Raw genomic sequence first — 17,662 nt, 5'->3', positions numbered from 1 at the left:
CCCAAATAAATAAAATCAGAAATGAGAAAGGAGATATTATAATTAATACCAGTTTATTGGGGCAACCTGCCCCCAATTGTTAATGTGGGTTCTTTTCTATTTCCCTAAGTGTCGGCTGGTTGAGAAACAAAGGGAAAGAGTACAAAAGAGAGAAATTTCAAAGCTGGGTGTCTGGGGGAAACATCACATGTCAGCAGGTTCCATGATGCCTCTGAGCCGTAAACCAGCAAGTTTTTATTAGCGATTTTCAAAAGGGGAGGGAGTGTGTGAATAGGGTGTGGGTCACAGAGATCACATGCTTCACAAGGTAATAAAATATCACAAAGCAAATGGAGGCAGGGCGAGATCACAGGACCATAGGACGGGGCAAAATTAAAATTGCTAATGAAGTTTCGGGCACGCATTGTCATTGATAACATCTTATCAGGAGACAGGGTTTGAGAGCAGACAACCTGTATGACCAAAATTTATTAGGCGGGAATTTCTTCATCCTAATAAGCCTGGGAGTGCTATGGGAGACCGGGGTTTATTCCACCCCTTTGGCTTCGACCATAAAAGACAGCTGCCCCCAAGGGGGCCGTTTAGAGGCCTACCCTCAGGGGCACATTCTCTTTCTCAGGGATGTTCCTTGCTGAGAAAAAGAAATCAGTGATATTTCTCCTATTTGCTTTTGAAAGAAGAGAAATATGGCTCTGTTCCTCCCGGCTCACTAGCAGTCAGAGTTTAAGGTTATATCTCTTGTTTCCTGAACACTGCTGTTACCCTGTTCTTTTTTCAAGGTGCCAGATTTCATATCGTTCAAACACACGTGCTCTACAAACAACTTGTGCAGTTAATGCGCTCATCACAGGGTCCTGAGGCGACATACATCCTCCTTAGCTTACAAAGATGATGGGATTAAGAGATTAAAGTAAAGACAGGCATAGGAAATCACAAGAGTATTGACTGGGGAAGTGATAAGTGTCCATGAAATCTTCACAATTTATGTTCAGAGACTGCAATAAAGACAGGTGTAAGAAATTATAAAACTATTAATTTGGGGAACTAATAAATGTCCATGAAATCTTCACAATTTATGTTCTTCTGCCACGGCTTCAGCTGGTCCCTCTGTTCGGGGTCCCTGACTTCCCGCAACACCAGATAAATTCAAAGGCTCATTAGTGGCTACTATGAGCAACTATATGCCAACAAACTGAAAAATCTAGAGGTAATGGATAAATTCCTAGACACATACAACCTACCAAGATTAAACCATAAAGAAATCCAAAACCTGAACGGGCCAGTAACGAGGAACACAAGAGAAGCCTTAGTAAAGTCTCCCAGTAAAGAAAAGCTTGGAACCCGATGGCTGCATTGCTGAATTCTACCAAACATTTTAAAAAGAACTCATACCAATCCTACACAGACTATTCCAAAATAAATAGAGGACAAAGGAATACTTCCTAGTTCATTCTATGAGGCCAGTATTACCCTGACACTGACACCAGAAAAAGACGTTACAAATAAAGAAAACTACAGGATAGTATGTGATGAATATTGATGCAAAATTCCTCAAAAAATAGTAGCAAACTGAATTGAACAATACATTAGAAAGACCATTCATCATGAGCAAGTGGGATTTATCCCAGAGATACAACCATGGTTCAACATATGCAAATCAATCAATGTGATACATCCTATCAACAAAATTGAAGGACAAAGCCATATGGTCATTTCAATTGATGCTGAAAAAGCTTTTGATTAAACTTCAACATTGCTTTAATGATAAAAAGTCTCAAAACTCTGGGTATAAAAGGAACATACCTTAACATAATAAAAGCCATATATGACAGACCCACAGCTAGTATCATTCTGAATGGGGAAAAACTGGAAGTCTTTCCTCTAAGATCTGGAACATGACAAGAATGCCACTTCCACCACTGTTATTCAACATGGTACTGTAAGTCCTAGATAGAGCAATTAGACAAGACAAAGAAACAGATCAGAGAGTATCCAAATTGGAAAGGAAAAAGTCAAATGATCCTTGTTTGCTGAGGCTAAGATCTTATATTTGGAAAAGGCTAAGGACTCCACCAAAAAACGATTAGAACAAATAAACAAATTCAGTAAAGTTGCAGGATACAAGATCAACATACAAAAATGAGTAGCATTTCTATATGCCAACAGTGAACAACCTGATCTGAATAAGATATAAAAAAGTAATTTTCCATTTACAATAGCCACAAATAAAACGAAATACCTAGGCATTTACTTAACCAATTAAGTGAAAGATCTCTACAATGAAAACTATGAAACACTAATAAAAGAAATTGAAGAGGATACACAAAATGTCATTGTATTACATGCTCATGGATTGGAAGAACCAGTATTTTTAAGAAGTCCACACTACCCAAAGCAAGCTACAGAATCAATGCAATCCCTATCAAAATACTAATGGAATTCTTCACAGAAATAGTAAAAACAATTCTAAAATTTATATGGAACCACAAAAGACCCAGAATATATATGTACAGTGACCTTATTTTTGACAAGGTTTCCAAAAACACACATTGAAGAAAGGACAGTTTATTCAATAAATGGAACAGGGAAAACTGTATATCCCCATGCAGAAGAATGAAACTGGACCCCTATCTCTTGGCGTATACAAAAGTCAAATCAAAATGGATTAAAGACTAAAATCTAAGACCTCAAACTATGAAACTACTACAAGGAAACATTGGAGAAACTCTCCAGGACATTTGTCTGAGTAAAAAAATTTTAAGTAATATCCTACAAGCACAGACAAAAAAAGCAAAAATAGACAAATGGGATCACATCAAGTTAAAAAGCTTCTGCACAGTGAAACAATCAATAAAGTGAAGAGACAAGCAACAGAAAGGGAGAAAATATGTGCAAACTACCCATCTGACAAGGGATTAATAACCAGAATATATGAGGAGTTAAACTCAATAGGAAAACGTCTAATAATTAGATCAGAAAATATACAAAAGATTTGAATAGGTATTTCTCAAAAGAAGACACACAAATGGGAAACAGGTGTATGAAAATATGCTCAGCATCACTGATCATCAGAGAAATGCAAATCAAAACTACAATGGGATATTCTCTCACCCCAGTTAAAATGACTTGTATCCAAAAGACAGGCAGTTACGAATGCTTGAGAGAGTGTGAAGAAAAGGGGACTCCTGTACACTGTTGGTAGGAATGTAAATTAGTACAACCAAAATGGAGAAGAGTTTGGAGGTTCCTCAAAAAACTAAAAATAGGGTTACTATATGATCCAGCAATCCCACTGCTGGGTATGTAGCCAAAAGAAAGCAAATCAGTATATCAAAGAGATATCTGTACTCCCACATTTGTTGAAGCACTGTTCATAATAGCCAAGATTTGGAAGCAACCTAAGCATCCATCAACAGATGAAAAATAGGGTTACTATATGATCCAGCAATCCCACTGCTGGGTATGTAGCCAAAAGAAAGCAAATCAGTATATCACAGAGATATCTGTACTCCCACATTTGTTGAAGCACTGTTCATAATAGCCAAGATTTGGAAGCAACCTAAGCATCCATCAACAGATGAATGGACAAAGAAAATATGATACATATACATAGTGGAGTACTATTCAGCCATAAAAAGAATGAGATCCTGTCATTTGCAACATCATGGATTGAACTGGAGGTCATTGTGTTAAATGAAGTAAGCCAGGCACAGAAAGACAAACATCACATGTTCTCACTTATTTGTGGGAGGTAAAAATCAAAACAATTGAACACATGGAGATAGAGGGTAGAAGGATGGTTACCAGAGGCTGCGAAGGGTAGTAGGGGGGTGAGGAGGAGGTTGAAATGGTTAATCGGTACAAAAAATGGAAAGAATGAACAAAACCTAGTATTTGCTAGCACAACAGGGTGACTACAGTCAAAATAATTGTACATTTTTAAATAACTAAAAAAATACAATTTTACTGTTTGTAACACAAAGAATAATTGCTTGAGGAGATGAACACCCCATTTTCCATGATACTTGCATGCCTGTATCAAAACTTCTCATGTACCCCATATAGATATACACACACACACACAATGTATATATATGTTTACATATATATACATAGTAAATATATAATACTATGTACCCACATGTATATATATGTACATATATAAATATATACTATGTACCCACAAATGTTAAAAATAACATTTAAAGAAAAAATTTTGAAAAGTGGAACATAAATGGAAATTTGTACTTCTCCATTAGTCTATTGTATCTTCCTCTGCATTGTCCCCATGACTGAATCCATGGGTTTCGTTTCTTCCAGTAAGTAAAAAAATGGCTATGGAATAGGATATGAACAACTTTCTTAAGTTCAGGACATGCTTATTTTTTACCCCTTACTTCCTAATTCTACCAAGCTCAGAAACCAACAGTAAGAATTTTGTGTTGGCACATATACCTATACCCGGCTTGTGGAATGAAGATTTAGTCTTGCATAAAAATCTTCAAATATGGTAGAGATTAATGCTAAGACTGCAATGATAATCCTTCCTGAGTTGTCAGCATCCTGTATGTGCTTATCATGTATCTTCCCAACTACATATGGCATTGTGACAAATAGAAGAGGCTGCTAATGCTGCTATAGCTGAATGTCTCATTTAGGAACAAACAATTCTGGAAAAGCTCCCAGATTATGCATCTGTCCCTCTAGCTTCCACTTTAAAAGATAAAATTGTATGGTGATAACGTGAGGATTACTATACTATTATTTCCTTATATGGGTAAAGTGAGGTTATTTCCTTACATTGACATGAAAGAAAAATATTTATTGAATGTCTTAGTAGAAAGATTACAACTGAGATAGCAAATTCTTATCAGAAACTTGCATGAGGAATGGGCTTGCAGAATTGCATGCTCATTCCCTACTGTCTGAATACAGAGATGATTAGGGACTTTCTCTTCAAATCTGATTTATTTGGTTTCTACTTCTGTTTTCTCTCCTTTCATTTATTTCATTGTCTCATTTTTCTTCATGTAGCACACATGGCAGCCAGAGCCTGTGAGTGCTTTAATGTGGCAGGCTTAGTGCTATGAGAACTGAACAATGGAGAAATCCCTGGGGAAGCAGATTCTAACTGTCCCACCCTCAGCATCCTAATGACCTGTGGAACTGTGGTTCCAGAATGGTGGTGATAAATTTGGAAAATACTTTCTCTAAAGCAGCAGTGCCCACATATTTGACAGGCTGTACTGGCCAATTATAAAATGTTCAGGGGTCCATGGTGAAATGCCAAAAATAGAACAATGTAGTATGCTTTTCCTAAAGCTCTACCTTCTTTAAATGATTTATATCCCTCCTGTGCTTAAAGTACATATTTACTATTTTTAAAATGTAAGTATAAATTTTAGTCCAGTCCATCACTCACACAGAAATGTGTACACATCACAAATGTATGGTTCCATAAACTTTCCTAAAGGAAACACATCAATGCAAGTAGCATCCAGATCAAGAAACAAAACATTACCCAGTTCGTAGAAGCCTGCTTCAGCCCTTGTTAACCACAACTCACAAAGTTGTGACCTCTAAACTCCAAAGTGCCTATTTCTTAGTTTCATATGGTAGATGCATACAGTAAGTATTCTCTTATTTCTGGCTTATTTTATACAACACTGTTCATATTTTATTTTTCATCATTTCATTTATTTTATGAAATATTATGAGCATTTGATTAATTAAATGTCCTTATATTGCTTTCTCTAATTTTTTAGAGGTTTCTTTTTTGCTATAGAACTGTAATAATATAGAAATAAATACTCCTAGTCTCATGTCTATTTTACGTCATATCTTAAGATCAGAACCATCTTGAATTTAACTACTTATATGAGTGGGTAAGTCAACCTGACATATCTGACTAAGTAGAACTCCAAGAAGGAAATACTGATTTTAAAGCATTACTTTCTTGACAGGGACCTTGTTGTAACACAATAATGCCATCTTATGGCTGTACAGCAATTTGTAGTCTAGAAACTGCTTTCATTTTGATGATACCATTTGAACGGTTCTATCCTCTTAGTCTTTGGGAAGTCATTTTCTAAAAGTGGGAAACATTCACTAATGGCTTGCAGGATAGTAAAGATGGTATCAGAAAGAAACTAAGGACACCAGAGTATAGCATCTGGCATTTAGTAGGCCCTTCTTAAGTGTTTGTTGAAAGAAGAGCTTTGTTTCTCTAATCCTAGACAGATCTTATGCAAATTCTCTGTTTTTACATGTTTCCTATAGGTATATTTTATAAGCAGTTAGTTATGCGAAAATCAATGAAAACTGAATTTAGCAGTAATATTAATTTCTCAAAAAATTAACTAGTAATCTTACATACAGGCATATCTATCCATATGTTGATGGCGCTTGTGGATTTACTGTCGACTGTGTTGATTGTTTATGAACAATCAGAATGTCCATGAAAATAAGGCTTTTAATACTTTGATGATGTGTAACTTGTTGAGATACATGCTGAAATTCTATTTGCTGAAGACAATGTATGGAAGCAGGTATGTTAGATAATGAATGAGTAGTCATAAATTAGTCTGACTTTTTAAATATCTTCCTGTTCTCATCTAAAGAGTAATGTCTGTTTTACTTTATGACATTTAATAGAGATGAGTTTTGCAGTTATAACATTCATGAATTTGATATTTAATGATGGTCTCAGAACTTATGCCTTGGGAATGCTGAGAATCTAATGCATGCATTTTCTTGTAACTTATTTTGAGTAAAATATGCAAACTTATTGGACCTAAATATTTTGGTGAAAGAGAAATACGCAGATGTACTATTTAGTATGTGCTTAGGCAAGTCACACAACATAAAATATAGTTTTCTCCCTTGTAAAATAATGAAGCAGGCCAAAACCACTAAGGGATTTTCTAGCTGTAAAACAATCCTGTTATAAATTACTAACTATCTCTAATCATTTGAATTATGGTTCAGCAAATATTAACATTAACATCTCTCCCCCTTCCATTGTAGGAAGAGTCTACTTTCTCATTCTATTGATGTCAGATTTGTCAACGTAACTTGCTTTGGCCAATCAAATGTCAGTGAACTTCACAGGAGCACAGGCCATGAGTGTTCTTGGGAGGTTAGGTTTATACTTTGGTGACTTGTCATGAAAATATGTCACTGACTCTTCATCTTCGGTCCAGAACAAAGACATATATAGCAGACCTTAATCCAACATGCATCATAGAGCCTATCTCAAGCTAATCCACATCTTGAAGCAGAGCTTCCTGGCCAAGACCAGCTGAGTCAGTCAAGGTACAAGTAACCTAAACAGCCAGAAATGCCTTTTGTTTTCAGTCAGCAAGTTCTAGGGTGATTTGTACCACAGCATTATTGCAGTCATAGCTAATACTACCATACATGTACCATATAAGAAAAATACCAATATAGCCCTTCTTACTAGCTCAAATTTATTTTGACTTAAACCCAAGTTGGCTTACTAAAAAATTCAGCAGATTTTTGTTGACAACACCACATGAAGGCTGTACTGAACATTTGTATATTTATGAATGCATAGCTTCTAAATCTCTCCAAGGATTCAAGAATCTACCATTGTATGGGACTTACTAGGACACAAGGCGTTGACTGCCACTACAATGAAGAACACATTCAGCTATTTATTTTCCCTGACCTCTGGCAACAAGAACCTAGTTCTGTGGCCTAAACCTGTCTTATAACAGCAGTCATCAATTTATGGCCCATCGGCAAAATCCAGCCTGCCATCTGTCTTGGTAAATAAAGTTTTATTTGAACACAACGTGCCTATCCATTTATATATTATACATGGTTTCTTTCACCCGAAAACAGCAGAGCTGTGTAGTTGTGACAGAGACTACATGACCTGCGGGGACAAAAATATCTACTAACTGCCCCTTTACAGAAAAAAATCCATCCTCTAATTTATCAGATGCTTCTGCCAGAGACCCTAATTGTGGAATGAGTCACATACAACAAGAATAAATAATTTAGATACTTTTTTTTGGCAGTGATGATAGCAAGCAATGTCCAATGCAATGGTGCTCCTGGTAAAGCAGTGGACTCTGGCATGACAGCAAAATAATTCAGATTTACCTCATAGCTTGATACTGGATATATTCTGGATGCCTAGCCTGCTCTTCTTTTATACTTTCTGTTCATTGCTAAACCTGGCTCTGAGGCTTTCCTATTGATTCCATGAGGTATCTGATATCCTCCTAGTAATTTATATAATTCTACCTAAAGTAACTAGAGTCACTTTCTGTTAGTTGTAACTCAGAACCTTGAATGGTCTATAGACCTTGATTTATTGCTAATTATTAGTAAGATGTTTTCATTCCATTCTCCAGGGATCTTTTTCTCACCCTCTTGTATAGCTTCAATCTATCAACCCTTATTTTACTGGCTGGTTGTCCATTTTCTCTCCAAGACTGTGAAGCTCTTCAAAGTGGGGACTGAATTTAATTCTTCTCTCTGTAGTTCTCAGGGAAATTTGAAAGCGTTTCAGAATGAATTGACAGATGTCATGACTATCAGAGCCATAAGATCACCATTTTCATCATCAAAATTGCCAACCTTAACCGAGCCATTATTGTGTTTAAGCAATCCACTAAGTTCCCCACATATATTGTGTCAGATAATCTTCATAACAACCCTGTGACATAGACACTATTCTTATCCTATTTTATACATAAGAAATGTATGGAGCAGAAGATTTAAGAAACTTGCTCAAGGGCACAGAGAGAGTCAGCAGCAAAGTCAGAATTCCAAAACATGTTGGAACTCTACAGCCTGCGCTCATAAGCAATTACTTAAGACAGTTTTTATCTGAGATTTTACTAAAAGTCATAGGAAATTTAACAGCTCCTCACCAATTCCTATAGAACGTCAATGGAAGTACAATTTCAATCTCTGGATAAGGAAAGGGTGAATCTACTGGGGTTAGAGAAACTCTATCCTTTGTCAAAACCAGAAAAGTCCTCAGAGTTGGGGTGCGATTGTATCTACCCTCTCTGTGGAATGACATTGGTGTTTCTGTTTATTTTTAAGTCTAAGGTGAAGGTAAACTGAAAGGGAAATGTCCATATGACCCAGTGAGAAGGGAATACCTGGATCATTTGCCAAAATTTACTTATAATTAAAGTGGAGGAGAAACCTCAAAAAGCAGAAAGCGTTATTTCTACTTTAGTGCAAAACTGGTAGGTGTGTACAGAAGCACAGTAATCACTAGCCACCCAAGAAGCCTCAAAGGTCCTTAGGGGATGGTGTGGGTGGCCTAGAATGCTTGGAGAAAACACTGACTATAAGAAGATAAACCAGAGGGGGAAGAACTTCCCAACAGTGGAATGAACATCCCAAAAGATGGTAATGAAACTGACATCACTGGAGTAGCCTGCAGAGCCTCATAATGACTCAATGTGAAATGCTGGGAGAAAGTACACCATGGCGGCAATAGAAGTTTATTTAAATATTTTTATTTGTTTATTTTAGAGACAGTCTGTTATTCAGGCTGGAGTACAGTGGCACAATCATGGCTCATGGCAGCCTTGAATTCCTGGGCTCAGGGGATCCTCCTGCCTCAGCCTCCCAAAGCACTGGGATTACAGGCATGAGCCACCATATTATAAGTTTAAGTTTCTATTTGTAGCATATACACAGAGTGGCTGAATTTCTTTTCCTTTATCAAGTCTGGCTTTGGATACTGTGGGACCAGCTATTTTCAAGGAAGTTGAGATAAATCTCTCTTTTTTTGTTGCTGTTTTTTTTGTTTTTGTTTTTTGTTTTGTTTTGTTTTGTTTGAGACAGAGCTTTGCTCTGTCACCCAGGTTGGAATGCAGTGGCAGATTTTGGCTCACTGCAGCCTCTGCCTCCTGGATTCAAGGGATTCTCCTGCCTCAGCCTCCCAAGTAGCTGGCACTACAAGCACATGCCACCATGCACAGGTAAGTTTTGTATTTTTAATGGAGATAGGGTTTCACTATGTTGGCCAGGCTGGTCTTGGACTCCTGACCTCAAATGATCTGCCTGCCTTGGACTCCCAAAGGGCTGGGATTATAGACATGAGCCACTGTACCTGGCCTGGAAGTTGAGATAAATCTGTTAGACTATCCAAAGGGGAAATATTCTCAGGTTTCTGAGAGGAGGCTTGAGTCCAGACACATTGAACACCCACTCTGTGCTCAACACTATATCAGTCCTGAGCATATAACACAAATAAAACATAGCCCTTTTCTATAAGGAGCTTGTGTGGGAGGCAGAAAAGTAAATAAATTGATTACTATGTGTTAAGTTCTAGGAGTAGGCACATCAGATCTTATATTCTACAGGGTAGCCACCAAGTCTGAAAAATTTACAAATACATAAATGACTTATTGATATCTTATTACATTAAATGATGAAACAATATCCGAGTTTCCAGATGTTATGAGCAAGTAATCATTTTAGGATTTCTAGAAAAAGACAACATCTGAAGTGAGACCTGAAGAACAGGTAGGTCAGAAGGAGAACAAAACACCTGGGCATCCACAAACTGATTTAATATCGCTAGGACATAATTCAGAGGGGCTGGCTGTAGGGCAGGCAGGAAGAAATAAACACTGAGGCTGACCAGAAAATTATAAGCAATTAAGGAGTCAGGGTGTCATTCTCAAGGGAATGAGATTATAGTACCGAAGCTCTTACACTTTAGAAAAATGATGACCACTGAAAGATCATGGAGAACAAAGTAGAGACAATCATTTGAGACAACTGAGATTAATGCTAGAAATCTCTTTAGGTGCCTGATGTAGTAAACCAAGAACTAAAATAGGAGTAAAGATGGTTAGAAATGGACAGATGTAAGAGATACCATGGAGATTCCCTGTAATTATTAGACAAATGATTTGATTTCCTCTGAGAATAATTAAGAAGCCTACCTTGAGAATAAATAACTTTGAAATGAATCACTTTAAGCTGTTAGATAACTTTATTACTTTTAATCTCAAAACGTAAAAGAAAAAGTATTCCACTTCTTGTGATGTGAGGCTAAATAATGTAACTGAATTTCTGCGCCCCCTCCAACTAAGTCAACAGCTAAATATTTCAAATAAGATAAAAAGAAACATGATTTTATTTATTTATTTATTATTATACTTTAAGTTCTAGGGTACATGTGCATAATGTGCAGATTTGTTACATATGTATACTTGTGCCATGTTGGTGTGCTGCACCCATCAACTCGTCAGCACCCATCAACTCGTCAGCACCCATCAACTCGTCATTTACATCAGGTATAACTCCCAACGCAATCCCTCCCCCATCCCCCCTCCCCGTGATAGGCCCCAGTGTGTGATGTTTCCCTTCCTGAGTCCAAGTGATCTCATTGTTCAGTTCCCACCTATGAGTGAGAACATGCGGTGTTTGGTTTTCTGTTCTTGTGATAGTTTGCTGAGAATGATGGTTTCCAGCTGCATCCATGTCCCTACAAAGGACTCAAACTCATCCTTTTTTATGGCTGCATAGTATTCCATGGTGTATATGTGCCACATTTTCTTAATCCAGTCTGTCACTGATGGACATTTGGGTTGATTCCAAGTCTTTGCTATTGTGAATAGTGCCGCAATAAACATACGTGTGCATGTGTCTTTATAGCAGCATGATTTGTAATCCTTTGGGTATATACCCAGTAGTGGGATGGCTGGGTCACATGATACTTCTAGTTCTAGATCCTTGAGGAATCGCCATACTGTTTTCCATAATGGTTGAACTAGTTTACAATCCCACCGACAGTGTAAAAGTGTTCCTATTTCTCCACATCCTCTCCAGCACCTGTTGTTTCCTGACTTTTTAATGATTGCCATTCTAAGTGGTGTGAGATGGTATCTCATTGTGGTTTTGATTTGCATTTCTCTGATGGCCAGTGCCGACCCCACAGAAATACAAACTACCATCAGAGAATACTATAAACACCTCTATGCAAATGAACTAGAAAATCTAGAAGAAACGGATAATTTCCTGGACACTTACACTCTCCCAAGACTAAAGCAGGAAGAAGTTGAATCCCTGAATAGACCAATAGCAAGCTCTGAAATTGAGGCAATAATTAATAGCCTACCAACCAAAAAAAGTCCAGGACCAGATGGATTCACAGCTGAATTCTACCAGAGGTACAAGGAGGAGCTGCTACCATTCCTTCTGAAACTATTCCAATCAATAGAAAAAGAGGGAATCCTCCCTAACTCATTTTATGAGGCCAACATCATCCTGATACCAAAGCCTGGCAGAGACACAACAAAAAAAGAGAATTTTAGACCAATATCCCTGAAGAACATCAATGCAAAAATCCTCAATAAAATACTGGCAAACCGAATCCAGCAGCACATCAAAAAGCTTATCCACCATGATCAAGTGGGCTTCATCCCTGGGATGCAAGGCTGGTTCAACATACGCAAATCAATAAACGTAATCCAGCATATAAACAGAACCAAAGACAAAAACCACATGATTATCTCAATAGATGCAGAAAAGGCCTTTGACAAAATTCAACAGCCCTTCATGCTAAAAACGCTCAATAAATTCGGTATTGATGGAACGTATCTCAAAATAATAAGAGCTATTTATGACAAACCCACAGCCAATATCATACTGAATGGGCAAAAACTGGAAAAATTCCCTTTGAAAGAAACATGATTTTAAATTAACAAATTCCCCATGGCAAAAGAAAAATGCGAGGGAGGGTTATGCAAAGTGTAAAGTGTTGCCCTCCAAAATAGAAATAAATGAAAATCAATTTTTTATTGATAGGCAATATTTTAAACATGTTAATCTAAGTATCAAACTCCTATACATTTTTGGACACAGATTTGACTAAAGATAAATATGTTATATCGAACAACTGTTTATAGCACCTCAATTTAATGACCCAATCTGATTTACAATTACCTGAAATTTTAGAAGATACAATGCTTCAACATAATGCTAAATTTAATACTGAATAATTTCTACAATTCAGCTCATTTTTCTGAATTGTTCATCATTATTTGTTCTCATTTTACTTACCATTTTTCAATGACAGTGATACTTCTTTTTCCCTGTCTTTTTTCCTTGGAGGGTACTGAAATAAATTCTACAGTTCCCTGAAAACAAATCATTTCTGTAAGTATCAAGCAAAATATATGTGTTACCTACCCTTGTCGGTCCTTGTACATTTTGTTAACTTTTTCCCATTGGAAATCAAGCTGGGAGAGAGCTTCCTGTAGCTTCACCCTTTCCACAGGTGTTGCACTTTGCAATGCTGCTGTCTTCTTGCTGTGAATAATGTCAATCCGACCTGAGCTTTGTTGTAGAATATCTTTTATATTCTGTAATATAAAAATTTTAAAACAAGTAAAAAAATGAATTAGTTGTCTATAGAAAGAGAAAAAAAATGTATAAATCCCAAAGGTAACAAATGGTGTTGCAATTCTTAATTATTGACTTTTTAAGATTAATAACCATGAAGTCCAGTGACTTTGACATGCTCAAATTCAATAGGTAAATCACAGATCTCATCCTGAGAGACTGGATCACTCCCTACATCTTAAAACTGCCTTTATTTGGCTTCTGTATCCTAACCTCTTCTGGTTTTTCTTCTACCTTTATGTCCACTGCTTCTCAGTTTCCTTTGCTGGATCCTTCTCATCCTGATCTTAATGTTACAGTGCTCTGACTGAGTATTTGCATTTCTTTTCTTCTCTGTCCATAATCCCTCCCATATGTTCTCATAATTTTAAATATCCTGTATAAGACAATGACACCCAAATGTGTATCTCAAGCCTGGACATCTCCTCCGAACTCCATTCTAACAAATGCTAGTACTTTCTCAACACTTGGAGGTCTCACGAGACTTTCAAACTTAATATGACGCAAACGGAATTCTGATCTGCATTTCCTAATCCTTCTCCTCCCATAGATTCCCTCATTTCAGTAAATGGCAATTACTGATTTCAATTGAATTATAGTAATTCAATTAACAATTACTCAGATTGACAACTTTGGAGCCATCCTTAATTTTTTCAGTCTCCAGTATTCGAATTACTGGACAATTGTTCTGGCTTGACTTTCAGGACATATCCAGAATTTGACCACTTCTCACTACCTTTCTTGCTACAGCTCTAATATAAGCTATCATTGTTTCTCATCTGAATTACAGAAATATCTATCTAAATGGTCCTCTTGCCTCCAGTCTTTCCCCTCTAGTGGATAATTCTCCACACAAGAGCTGAAAAGATTCTTTCAAAACATAATTGGGATCATATCACTCCTCTGCTCAAAATCTTCCAGTGGCTCTTCATCACAGAGCTCAATCACAGCCAATTTCAAAAGCCTACATGAAAAATAATTATTCTTGCTGCACTTTATACAAATAATCAGACCGAGTATAATAAAGCAAATCAGTCCTATGATGATTTGTCTTTAGTAAAAATGGGAGACTGGAGAGAGAAAAAAAATTATGTTTTAAGAACTATGGTGCACCTGTTATTAGTCTCATCAGTTGTTTGAGCTTTTTCCTGCAATATAGACTGACCTTGCTTATTCCTGTGAACCTGCCAGTGATCTCTGACTGCACCTCAGAAGAAACAAGAAGGGTGGGTAATGTAAAAACCTGGATCAGTATTCTAATTCTGGACATGTATTGGAATCAGCTAGCAACCCCATATCACTTTGGTTCCAACAGTTGCCCAGTTCATGAAAAGCCTTCTAATTTAGTTTACTTGGGATAATTTTACTTATTTTGTTTTACGGTTGTGGAATATATTTGCTGTTATACTCTGTGTAGGAATGCAGTATAAGCTTAGTCAATGCTTTCTTAAATTGAAAACCTACTAATCTTCCAGATACCACCGTTTATCAGTTATGAACGGCCCTCACCAAACTGATAATTGCTGACTGAGCTCCTCTCTACCCTGAATACAAGAGACCCTGATAGTTAAACAGAAATATCATCACCCATATTCAGCCTGAAGAAGTCACAGAAGATGTATCTTCATCCCTCTACTACCCTTAGGATTAAGGGTTCCCTTGTAAAAGAAAGGGGGGAAATATGTCAGAGGCATTCGAACCAGAGCAACTCCATCTTGAATAGGGGCTGGGTAAAATAAGGCTGAGACCTACTGGGCTGCATTCCCAGGAAGTTAGGCATTCAAGGTCACAGGATGAGATAGGAGGCCAGAACAAGATACGGGTCACAAAGACCTTGCTGATAAAGTTGCTGTAAATAAGCCAGTCAAAACCCACCAAAACCAATATGGTGAAAAAGTGACCTCTGGTCCTTCTCACTGCTCATTATACACTAATTATAATGCATTAGCAGGCTAAAAGACACTCCTACCAGCGCCGTGACAGTTTACAAATTCCATGGAAGTATCAAGAAGTTACCCAATATTGTCTAAAATGGGAGGAACCCTCAGTTCTGGGAATTGCTCACTCCTTTTCCCAGAAACCTCATGAATAATTCACCCCTTGTTTAGCATATAATCAAGAAATAACTAAAAGTATCCTGAGTCGAGCAGCCCATGCCACTGCACTGCCTATGGAGTGGCCATTCTTTATTCCTTCACTTTCTTAATAAACTTGCTTTGACTTTTTTTTTTTTTTTTTTAAAAAGCATAATCTTTACTATGACCTAGACATCTCTCTACAACTTGGTTGTATACTACTTACCATTCCAACTTCATCTCTTCCCAGTCTCTTCATAGTCCACAACACTCCACCCTCATTAGCTTTACTGCATTACTTGAGTATACCAACTATATTCTTGCTTCAAGATTTCTGCCCTTGCTGTTCTCCCTGCCAAAAATAGTTTTCCTAACCAACATTTATATCACTAGTTCCCTTACTTCTTTCTTGTGTTAAAGGGGCCTTCTCTACTAACCTATTTTAAATAGCATCAGCAATCACTCTTTACTCCTTGCATTACTCTTCCCTTTTCTTTATAGTACTTATTTCTAACATTAAAATATATAACAAGTGGCCTGCATATACCATTAGACTGAAATCTATGAGTATAGGGATGTTGTTATCTGTTGGGCTTCCAAAGCTCAAACCTGTGCTTGGCACATGATAGATGGCAAATGCTTTTATGTTGAATAAATGAATAGATGATACCATAAATTGAATCCATGCTTTATTTATATTCTATTTAATGGAGAAATCACAAACCACAAATGTGTTATAGAAGAAGAAAGAGAAATCTAAACATATTTATTCTCAAATAAATTTGCTAAAAACTACATTCTGGCTATTCTTGCTAGTATGAATTTGGTTATTTTGATCATCTAAATTGTATATAGGGTCCACTGAACAAAATGTATTGAGTTCTTCCCATGTGTAAGGAGCAATATAGCAGAAACAAAGGTGGGTGAAACACAGTTTAGTTTGCCTTTAGGAAGTTTTAAGTGGGTTTTATTGTAGTAGTAAGAAAGGGTATGGTTTGAAGAATTGAAGAATAAAATGGAAGTATAGAAGCCTTAGCTAGATGAAAAGAAGGAATAGATGAGTGTTCTTAGTGGTACTAAACATTTTCTAGAAGTTCAGAGAAAAAATATATCATATATCATATTTGGTCATAGGCTCAGGAAAGAATTCATGAAGAAGGAGCAATCTGCAGTAGACATATCTGACTAGTAGAAGTGGGAAGAACATTAGAGCTAGTAGGTAACACACACGCAAAGCTAGGTAACAAGTGCAGTCATATTTGGCTGTCTTTTTGGTAGTATAGAAGCTTAGGGGAAGATGGGCCAGGAAACAGACGCTGAGGATGTTCAATAATGTACTTTGAATCTCAACAGAAAATTCTGCCTGTACTTCAGTAGCTAACGGGGAACTATGATTTTTAAAATGTATCATTGTGTAAGATTTCAAATATACATGAAAGTAGGAAAATGATACAAATAGCTCCCGTAACCCTATAATCCAGTGCCAACTGTTATGACTCCATGGACAACCTTATTTTATGTATCACCCCACCCACTCACCTCTTCAACTAGATTATTCTGAAACAAATTGATACATTATTTTATCCATAAATACTTCAGCATTTTTCTCTTGCTGAAATATTCTCTCATGATAACTCTTTTTTCAGAAAGTACATATAATACCACTACCACACCTACAATATTAACAAAAGTTCATTAATTGAATCAAGTATCTAGCTGTTATTCACATTTGAGTTGAAGTGGGAAGGAAGTTTAGGAAAACAACTCAGCAGAATTCAGTGGCTGTGTGTTGGGTGAAGAAGAGGAAGAACTTGAATGACTCTTACGTGTCTGGTCTGGGCATCCACATGATTTGTGGTGTCATTGGGTAAAAGGATTTCAGATGGATGAATAGGTTCCATGGGTGCATGCTTGTGTATGTGTGCATAAGTGATTAGTTCAATTTTGGACTTGGTCATATTGAAAAGCCTTTGAGGCATCAAACTGTAGATGTTCCATAGGCAGTTGAAATCAGATTTTGAGGAATAAGATGGCAAGGATTGCTCAGCCATACATATTTTCACATTTGGATACATGGACTAGGCTTTCTGAGCAAAGAGTTCTGGTGACTGACTAAAGGATGACTGAATGGCAAGTGTAACTTGGAATTTAGTGCATTGCTCTGGAGAGACTTA

General features: G+C 37.0%; 1 protein-coding gene across 1 annotated transcript in view; it reads right to left on the bottom strand.

Moving 5' to 3' along the window:
- DMD (dystrophin) overlaps window positions 1–17,662 on the bottom strand; it is a 2,170,472-nt gene that overhangs the window by 1,184,677 nt on the left and 968,133 nt on the right. The window contains exon 43 of the mRNA XM_011957103.1: window positions 13,201–13,373. Within this exon, the coding sequence (XP_011812493.1) occupies window positions 13,201–13,373 (173 nt within the window). The remainder of the gene's footprint in view (window positions 1–13,200; window positions 13,374–17,662) is intronic.

Source organism: Colobus angolensis, unplaced genomic scaffold, assembly GCF_000951035.1.
Source record: "Colobus angolensis palliatus isolate OR3802 unplaced genomic scaffold, Cang.pa_1.0 Scaffold434, whole genome shotgun sequence".
Taxonomy (NCBI): domain Eukaryota; kingdom Metazoa; phylum Chordata; class Mammalia; order Primates; family Cercopithecidae; genus Colobus; species Colobus angolensis.
Note: the sequence above shows the minus strand (reverse complement) of the source record. Positions and strands in the feature narration are given on the sequence as shown.